This window comes from Natrix helvetica (assembly GCF_964273705.1).
Source record: "Natrix helvetica genome assembly, chromosome: 1".
Lineage (NCBI taxonomy): Eukaryota > Metazoa > Chordata > Lepidosauria > Squamata > Natricidae > Natrix > Natrix helvetica.
The window spans coordinates 6297086-6307036 of record NC_138548.1 but is presented as its reverse complement, the minus strand read 5'-3'; the positions used below and the strand labels follow the sequence as shown (position 1 = coordinate 6307036).

At 43.7% G+C, this 9951-nt stretch overlaps 1 protein-coding gene across 1 annotated transcript in view; it reads left to right on the top strand.

The window, feature by feature from the left end:
- The first annotated feature begins 3618 nt into the window (after positions 1-3618).
- MAP2K2 (mitogen-activated protein kinase kinase 2) overlaps positions 3619-9951 on the top strand; it is a 47680-nt gene continuing 41347 nt past the window's right edge. Inside the window, exon 1 of the mRNA XM_081934693.1 lies at positions 3619-3926. Within this exon, the coding sequence (XP_081790819.1) occupies positions 3835-3926 (92 nt within the window). The 5' untranslated portion in view covers positions 3619-3834. The remainder of the gene's footprint in view (positions 3927-9951) is intronic.

Genomic DNA, 9951 nt, shown 5'->3' with positions numbered 1-9951 from the left:
CAAAACATTTGGACTCAACTATGGTCATAATCTGTCTTTCATTCTATGATACCAGGAAAACAAAACAGAAACAAAGGAAAGAAATGCATCACAGCATAATAAAAATGTAGAGTTGTCTGGTTTTTTGTTCTTTACTGCTCCATGCTAGTCATACGTAGTTACCTCCATGCTTAGTTAACTCCAAAACAAATATAGCATGTCTGCTTTTGCACAACATTTTTTTACATAAATAGCAGTTGGATGCATAAAAGCAAGATTTTGTTCTATTGAGAATAGGCATTCACATGCTGTTAACTTAAGATTTCAAGACACCAGTTGTAACTTAGTTTGCACAATAGGCATTTTGTAGCTGCATGTTAATATTCATACATATATCCTAAGTGTATAAATATGTCTCAGATATCACTTCTCAAATGTGAATATAACTTTAAACTAGGGTGTACTTGTGTACATCTTCACTTTTGTTTATAGAGAATTATAAACATTATATGAATACAGATCCAATTATATGGATGTACACTAAGAAATAGAAAAGCGGGGTAAGTTCCTATGCACCAGAAGATCCAGATAGTTATGTAATGTGTTTCTTTCTCAGTCAGGCACGTGTAATGCAACGCTTCTATGTGTGTGTGTGACATCAACGCCTCAACCTGTTGGCAAACCCTGATTTGTCTTTTATTGGAAGAGATCTGTTCTTTCTATTTTTAAATGACTAAGAGGTGTTTGGCTGCCATGGGAATGTGGGGAGAACAATGTGAGCGGCTCAGCAGATGGATAGGGTAATACAGTGGGTGAGAATGAAAGGAACAGAACAATACTGCGGGTGTGAATCTTCTTCTAGCACATGTACACAGCCATTTTCCTCAGCGTGCCTGGCTGTGTTTCAGGATGATTAGATGGACATGTGGCTATTCCGTTAAGAGTGCTGAAAAAAACAATGACAAATATAAAGGAGAGGTGAGACAAAAGTGGGAACCCTTGTTGTCTTGCTTTGGAAGATGATATTTCATACTCCTAAGACACAGTAGAAGCCTGAGGGGCCATTTCCAGCTGTTTTAATTTCAGCATTCAACAAACATAATGATTCCTGCTTCCCCCAGCTTTTAACAGGAAGACTTTTATTGAAGATGCTGCCAATTTCCTGCTATTGTTGTTTAAAAGGTCTTGTATTGACTGATCAATTTGTGGTTGGTCTGTGGGTTTTATACTTTTTGCCTCTTGTAGCAGACTGCTCAGGGATGCTTCAGCCTGGGTGACAAAGCAGCAGCACAACATTTAAAATATTGAATTTTGCTGTACTGATTATGTGCCGATGTCAATTTTTAATGACCACCTAGACCATGGGTGTCAAACTTGTTGCATCACATTGATATCATGGGGCGTATCATGATGTATCGTGACTTTTTTGCTTTTGTGGAGCTGGGGCGGGCGTGGCCTGTGCATGACGCATCCAGCCCGCAGGCCACCAGCTGACACCCTTGACCTAGACAAACATTTTCCAAGAACTGTCCCCAAGTAGGCCTTCAGGTTTTCTCGAATGGTGCACTCAGGACTGCTATAATCAAGTCCATCAACCTTCTGGCTGGTTTCCTCCTTTGTTTTCCTTTTCATCTTTCCCGCTATTATTAACTTTCAAGAGAGTTAGGTTTCAATAATTTGAGCCTGGGCATCTGATAACTCTGGATTGATTTGTTCCCTGTTTGTTTCCATGGATAACTGTATTATTCTTAAAAGTCTTCAATACTTAAAAATCAAATGTGAATTTTCACACTTTTTACCCTCTTTCTAATTCCAGCCTTTGCTTTCATAAAGTCACTGAAATAAATACTGCCTGCATGAATTCAGTCACATCAGTTATTACAGATTTATATTCTTTGATTTTCTGAATTATCCAGCTCATACGAGCAATAACATATCTTGTTCTTTGGCCTTTTCTAAAGCCTACTTGAACATATAGCATCTCCTTTCTCCTTTCCCTTCCAAAATCCAGGATGACATTATCATTATACTCAGAAAAGGGGTGGTGGTGGTGGCAAAAATCCAGAGTGATTCTGTCTTGCAAGGGTTAAATTAGAGCCAATTCCTCCTCTTCTAGAACCACACCATTTCCAGGAACCTGGTCAGTTCCTCAACAGCATCTGATTGGCTAGAACTGGAAGTTTACATCAATGATCAGTATACTTAGTATACAGGAAGTCTTCAACTTAATCACAATTGGGACCAGAATTTCAGTGGTTAAGCAAGGCAGTTGTGAAATAAATCACGCCAGATGTTATGACCTTTTTTTGCCACGATTGTTAAACAAGTCACTGCAGTGGTTAAGTGAATCAGTCATTAAACGAATCAGGTTAGCACCCAACTATGCTTTTTGAAAGCCACCTGAGATCACAAAATGGCAACCACATGACCCTTGCATTCACCATTTTGAGCTATGTTGATGCTAGGGAAGTTAATTTTTCCACATTCTTTCTCTTCACCATCCATTTCTATTTTGATGTTCTCCTTCCTTGCAATGGCCATGACCACAGTCTTTTTGATATTCAGGAAGAAACCACAATTCTCACTTTCTTCTTTGATTTTCTTGAGCAGATATTCCAGGCTGCCTTTGATTTCTGAGAGGAGTTCAATCATCAGCACATCGAAGATTGTTGATGTTTCTTCCACCCACCTTTCCGCCCATTTTTTATTCTTCCAAATCTAGCTTCCTCATGACCATTTCAGCATCCAGGTTGAGTAAGAAATGGGAGAGATAATGCAACCTCAGCACACACCTTTTTTCTATAGGAAGCTCCTATAACTTCCCTGGGAACATTCCCTCATGATTAAGAAGCTACTTTTGGGTAAGCAGCCAAACGTCTCAAACCGAAAAAGAAACCAGTTGCCATGACTCAGTTTCTAGATTTCCTCATGAAGCATTTCTCTGGAAGCCAAAAGCAAGGTCAAGAGCGGGTTTAGTCTAACCCCTGGTTTTGACGAGAGTTTTAAATGTCTTCTTTGACATTTGTCCACAGAACGGGAAGCCAGCAACCGAAACCATTATCTCGCCTCAGGGTCGGCTTCAACTGACGAGCTGCTGCCCTCGCGCCAAAAAAAAAAAGCAACACCTTTCCCGCCCTTTTCTCTGCTCGCGCCTCCGTTCGCCCTGCGCATGCGCCAACCTTTCCTGCGGCTGTTGGGGGTCAGCCTTGCTTTCAGGTGGAGGGGGGAAAAACTCTGAGGTCTATTCTCGCGAGACTCCTTTCTCCTCCGTTTCTTCTCCCCCCCTCTCCTCCCACCTTCCCCGCTTTCTGCGCATGCGTCTCTTCACTCGACGCCTATCTCTCACTTCTTTAAAAGCCGTTCGGCCAATCGCGAGGGTGAAGCTGTTTCATCAGCGGGGCGGGAGCGAGCTTCCCTGGCCGGCTCCCGCGGCCCCTTTTCCAGCGCCCGGCCAATCGAGAGAAGGGCTCTTGCGCGAGCACGCCTGCCTCTCTCGCCCCCGCCCCCGCGGAAGAGCCGACCAATCGCGAGGTGGTGTCGAGAGCCTCCCCCCAATCGCGGGGCGGAGAGTTGGTTGGGAGGAGACTTTTTTTTTTTTGCCCCTTCTCCCTCGCGCCCGCTCTCGCGCTTCGGCCACGCCCCCTCCTTCCTCTCCTCCTCTCGCCTTCTTCGCGTTTCTCTCAGGGTGGTTTCTTTTTTAGGGGAGGGGGGGTAGGCCTCGCGCGCAGCCTCGGCCTCGCTTAAGGCGGCCAAGCCGGGCGATGACGACGACGCCGTCGCCGTTGCTGCTGCTGCTTCTGAGGCGGGTCCCTCACTAAAAAGCCGCAACCGGGAACGCCGTCCTCCGCCGCTGCCATGCCGGCTAAAAGGAAACTGGTGCCACCGGCCCTCAACATCACCCCGACCATCGCTGAGGGACCCAGCCCCACCGAGGGCGACGGCTCCGAGTGAGTGGGGCCGAGCGAGGGTCGGAGATGGATCTGAGGGGAAAGCGGGGGGGGGGGGGGAAGAGGAGGATTTTCCTCATGGAAAGGGGCTGAGGTGAATGAGGTAAATCATTTCTTGGGGCTGAGGTAAATGTGTGGGACCGCTGTGAGAGGATAGTGGCTGCCCGTCGCACCTCGGAGAAGCAGCATCCCAAGCCACGAACACGGGGAGCTTGTTTGGCTGGATTGGGGGGGGGGGCAGCGGTCTTCCTTCAAAGTGAAGCCCCAAAAGGGAGAGCCCGAGGCGGGGTGGGTGGCTGGGGGGAACCAGGCTGGTGGTGGTGGAGAGAGACTTCATTCGCCTTCAGTACAGTATAGCTTTTATTGTCATCGTACATCATTTATTTATTTGGTTTGTCACTCATGTACAAGATAACAGGTATAAGAGTAAGCATAGAATAGAATAGAATTCTTTATTGGCCAAGTGTGATTGGACACACAAGGAATTTGTCTTTGGTGCAGATGCTCTCAGTGTACATAAAGGAAAATAAAATAAAATATAATACGTTCATCAAGAATTGTAAGATACAACACTTAGGGATAGTCAGAGGGTACAAATAAGCAGAAACATGAATAAGAACAAAGGAAATGGGTACAAATAAATGGGGACAGTAGGACAGGGACGGAAGGCACCCTGGTGCGCTTATGCAACCCCCCCCCCCCTTTACGAACCTCTTAGGAATGTGGGGAGGTCCACAGTAAGACAGTTTAAGGTTGAAGCTGTGGGGTTTTGAGGATGTAACAACCGAGTCAGGTAGCGCATTCCATGTATACAATGAAATTGGTTCTAGCCTCACTGGTGTAAAATCCATGACCAAAAAAAATGCAAACAACATAAATAGTGTAAAGAATAATCCCTATGCAAGTAATTAGGGGGGTGGGGGAGAGAGAAAAGAATAGAAAAGGGTATAATAGAATATAATTCTTTATTGGCCAAGTGTGATTGGACACACAAGTCTTTGGCGCATATGCTCTCAGTATACATAAAAAGACAAGATGCATTCTGTCAAGAATCATAAGGTACAACGCTTAATGATAGTTATCAGGTGCAAATAAGCAATCAGGAAACAATATCAATATAGATCATGAGGATACAAGCCACAAAGTTATAGTCCTGCAGTCATAAGTGAGAGGAGATGGTTGATAGGAATGATGAGAAGACTAATAGTAATAGGAAGGAAGGAATAGAATTCTTTATTGGCCGAGTGTGATTGGACACACAAGTCTTTGGCGCATATGCTCTCAGTGTACATAAAAAGACAAGATACATTCATCAAGAACCATAAGGTACAACACTTAATGATCGTCATAGGGCAGAAATAAGCAATCAGGAAACAATCCATATTAATATAAATCATAAGGATACAAGCAACAAAGTTACAGTCCTGCAGTCGTAAGTGGGAGGAGATGGGTGATAGGAATAATGAGAAGACTAATAGTAATAGTAATGCAGCCTTAGTGAATGTTTTGACAGTGGTGAGGGAATTATTTGTTTGACAGAGTGATGGCGTTCAGGAAAAAAATTGTTCTTGTGTCTAGTTGTCTTGGTGTGCAATGCTATAGCGTCGTTTTGAGGGTAGGAATTGAAACAATTTATGTCCAGGATGCGAGGGGTCTGTAGATGTTTTTACAGCCCTCATTTTTACTCATGCAGTGTACAGGTCCTCAATGGAAGACAGGTTGGTAGCAATTATTGATTCTCCTCTGAAGTCTGTGTCTGTCTTGTTGGGTTGCAGAACTCAACCAACTTTTATTGTCATTATACATCATGTATACAACAAAATTGGTTTTAGCTTCACTGGTGCAATCCATGACAAAGGAAATACAAACAACATAAATAGTATAAAGAATAATCCCTATGCAAGTAATTGTGGGGAAGGGGAGAAAGAAAGAAAAAGAAAAACTAGTCCTACATTTCCGTCTGCGCGTGGAGTGATTGTGGTTGTGTTTAAGAGTCTGACAGCCCAAGGATAGAAACTAGTTAGGTCCAGGAAAGGGTGGAGGAAGGATTGGGGGGATGGAGGTATTAGGATGCGCCCCGTGAGAAAGAGGAATAAGGTCAGGTTCTTCTACCCTGAGAAAGCTCAGGATGCCAATAAAGGAGAATATTTGTAGCTCAGGGTTGAAATGAGGAGTCCTCAGGGGTGGGAGAGGGCTCTGAGGATGGTGGTTTGCTGGCAGATGTTTCAGGAGTCAAAGTGGGATAAATAAATGAACTGGTACTGATGGTGTTACCTGGTTTGGGTCGTGAGACATCTGCAAGAAAGCCAGCAAGCTCAGAGAGCACCGAACACCCCACAGCTGCCCACCTTTTCCTCCTTCCCCTTCTCCTTTCGTCTTCTCCACTCCTCAACCCCAGCTCTCTTCTGGCACTGCTGATGTTACTTAGTTGGGTCATGAAATACTTGCAAGAAAGCCACCAACCTCAGAGAGCACTAAGCAACCCAGAGCCATCGTCCTCCCCATCTCCTCCTTCTCCATCCATAAGCCCCACTCCCTTTTAGCATTGAATGATGTTACCTAGCTTGGATCATAAAATGTCTGCAAGAAAACCACCAAGCTCAGAAAGCACCATGAACTCCAGAGTCCTTTTACTTCTTCTCTTCCATTCCACCAACCCCACTTCCTTCTAGCACTGATCTTACTACCTAGTTTGGTCATGAAGCATCTGCAAGAAAACACCAAGGACCTCTCTGGGACTAGAATGGTATATAGGATCTCCTAGACAATAGGATCGCCTATAGCCGGGATGGCGAACCTATGGCACGTGTGCCACAGGTGGCATGAGGAGCCATTTGTCAAGGCACGCAACGTGTTGCCCTGTCAGCTGGCCAGCACGCATGCCTTTTCAGCCTTTTTAAAAGCCATTTTCACCCTCCCCAGGTTCCAGAGGCTTTATGGGAGCCTGAGGAGGGCATAAACAGCTCCCCCCACCCTCCTGGAGGCCCACCGGAGGCTTCAGGAACTTCCCTAAATCCTCCAGAGTGCAAAAAACCGGCCCTATGGGCAAACCGGAACTTCGGGAATGGACTTCTGGTTTGCTCGTAGGGCCATTTTTTGTCCTCCAGAGCCTTCGGGGAAGCCTGCTGAAGGCTCCGGAGGACTAAAAACGGTCCTACGAGCAAACCAGAAGTGACTTCTGGTTTGCTTGTAGGGTGGTTTTTTGCCCTCTGGAGGCTTCAGGGAAGCTCCTGAAGCCTCCGGGGGGGCAGGGGGGGCTGTTTCTGCCCTTCCCAGGCTCCTATAAAGCCTCTGGAGCCTGGGGAGGGCGAAAAAAGCATACAAAAAATGGGGGGGGAGCTCCTGTCATGCGTGCATGTGCACTGGGGGGGGGGTTACATATTGCATTACGGGTGCTGCACGCCCGCACATGACCCCCCTGCGCATTCCCCGCTTATGGCCCCCAAGCAAAAAAAGGTTCGCCATCGCTGGCCTATAGGTATAGGATCTCTTGTCATAGGCAGGAGGGTTGGACTAGACGACCTCCAAGGTCTCTTCCAGCCCTATTATTCTATTTTCTGTGAAGAGCTTGGACAGAGAGAAGGGATGCAATATCCTCCTAGACCTGGTGAAAAGATTTTTAAAAAATCAAATAACAGTTCATTTAAAAACCAATGAAAACAGGTCATTTTATCATCCTACTAGCGGGCTGAATATTCAGTAATTAAGGGAGGAGGAAGATTGTGCTGGATACATCTCTTGAAAGAAAACAGTGTCTCCACCTTCCCTTTCTCAGTCTACAGTGTAATCAACCAAAGTTGTGGCTGAAGTCAAGTTGTAATTCCTGATGAACAAATGTTGGAGAATGGAATGCTTCCTATCATGTTTGACAGATAATAGAGATTTTATCGTAAGATAGAACCAGACTGTAGGACCTCATTTGGTTGATCATGTTGGAGTACTGGCAGGAAGAATTTAAAGAATTTAAATTTAAAATAATCTTGGGAAAATTCTCTCCAAATAAATTCTGGTTTCACTATTCCAATTGAATGTTATCCCTGAGAAGCAATAGTTCATTCTTTAAAGGCCGAAAAGCTGGTTGGAACAACTTACCTAGTTTTAAAAGATTGTTTTCATTTTTCCTTCAGCCTATTTTATACGGCATGCTATTCTTCAAGCTCCTTAATAAGTGAAATGTTCTTCCAGACCATTCTTGCATTTTGCCCTATTACTGATGGAAGGAAGGGGCGTTCTTTGAAACTGCATGAAATTTTATGTAGAATGTTATTTAAAATAAAAAAATAATAGAAGGGTGTGCGTATGTATATGTACCAGAGGTTGTATTCTGCTGGTTCTCCCTGGTTCAGCCGAACCAGTAGTGGCAGCAGCAGCAGGCTCCGCCCACCTGCCCAGATGTCATCACGGACACTCTGTGTATGCGCAGAACCACTGTGCATAAGCGCTCCCAGTTTCAAACCAGTAGCGAAGAGAAAGCCATTACCGACATGTACATATATACATATATGTATATATGTAGTTAAATTATGCTTTAATCACATCATTTATAATGATAATCCATTTAGATTATTTTTAAAAATGATTAGCTCAGGGACATCCAACTTTGATACTTTTAAGACCTGTGGACTTTAATTCCCAGAATTCCCTATGCTGGCTGAGGAGTCCATAAGTTTTAAACTTGCCAAGGTTGGACACCAATGGACTACATGAAACTGGAAATCCAAATTATTGGTAGAATGCTATTGATTTTGTAGTGGAATAATATCAAGATTCACAGGCTTGAATAATTACCAGCTGCCGAGAAGTGGCAATGGAAGAGAAGAGTCTCCTCCCTGTATTTTTAGCTTCCAGAAACGTGTGTGGTTGGCCCCTAATCCACATAGGATGCGGCACTGAGAGGGTCTCTTCTCCGATACAGCAAAAGATTTTCTTACGATCTATATTAGTATGGTAGTGACCCACGTTAAGTTAAATAATTCTTTAATCTGCTTCTGTACTATTGATAATTTAGAAATGAATGTTGGAGAGAGAGAATCAGTATTAGTCCCGAAAATGAGTGTGCACCATAAAATATTTAAAAAATGGAGTACACATAATGTAGCAGGGAAAGGAAATTAGGAAGAATTGGGGGTATCGAGTAGAGAAATTGTGTGGAAAGATGAGCAGTAGTTTAAAGCCAATAATAAAAGAATTGAATAGCAATAATTCTTATTACATAGTTTTATCCAAGGGGTTCAGGGTACTATTGCTGTAATGGCATTCTCTCTCTTTCTTCCCCCCCCCCCCAATGGTTTTCACTCTAATGCTATTCCTGTAACAACTTTGAACAGTTGGGAATGTGGAAATGACTAGCTAGGACCACCATCTATTCAGATTCTTCTGCTGTTTTTAACTGCAATCTATAACTAGCTGCAGCCATTTTGGGAATTGGTTGTCCCTCGTGGCAATTAGTTTGTGATGGTACACAAGGCACTTTCACAAAAATTGTACGCCATCTAAGCTAAAAATTCAAAATATACAGTATATGTCTGTGTGTACATTAATTTTAGTATCTTACTGTTTATGGAAATCTCTGTTCAGAGAGCTTAAAACCTATTGTGTGTGTCTCTCTCTCTCACATAACTCACCCTTACACTCAAGTATAATTATGGTGTATTTGCATAACCTGCTTATCCTTCATTAATTTAGCCATGAGTTACTCAGTGACACACTGAAGCATAGAAAGACGTCCTCACTGGATTTGCATAGCATACTATTAAAATGTTCTTTGTTGTTCATAGTGTTGTCCAAATTCAGTGTCACATCTCAACAACCTAAGAAACAGTCCTCGGGTTAGGACCACAACTGACCCCAAAATTTCTGTTGTTAAGCAAGGTATTTGTTAAGTGAGTTTTGCCCCATTTTACGACCTTTATTGCCATAATTGTTAAGTGAATCACTGAAGTTGTTAGTAACAGAGTTGTTAAATGAATCTGGCTTCCCCATTGACTTTGCTTAGAGCAGGGGTGTCCAAACTTGGCAACTTTAA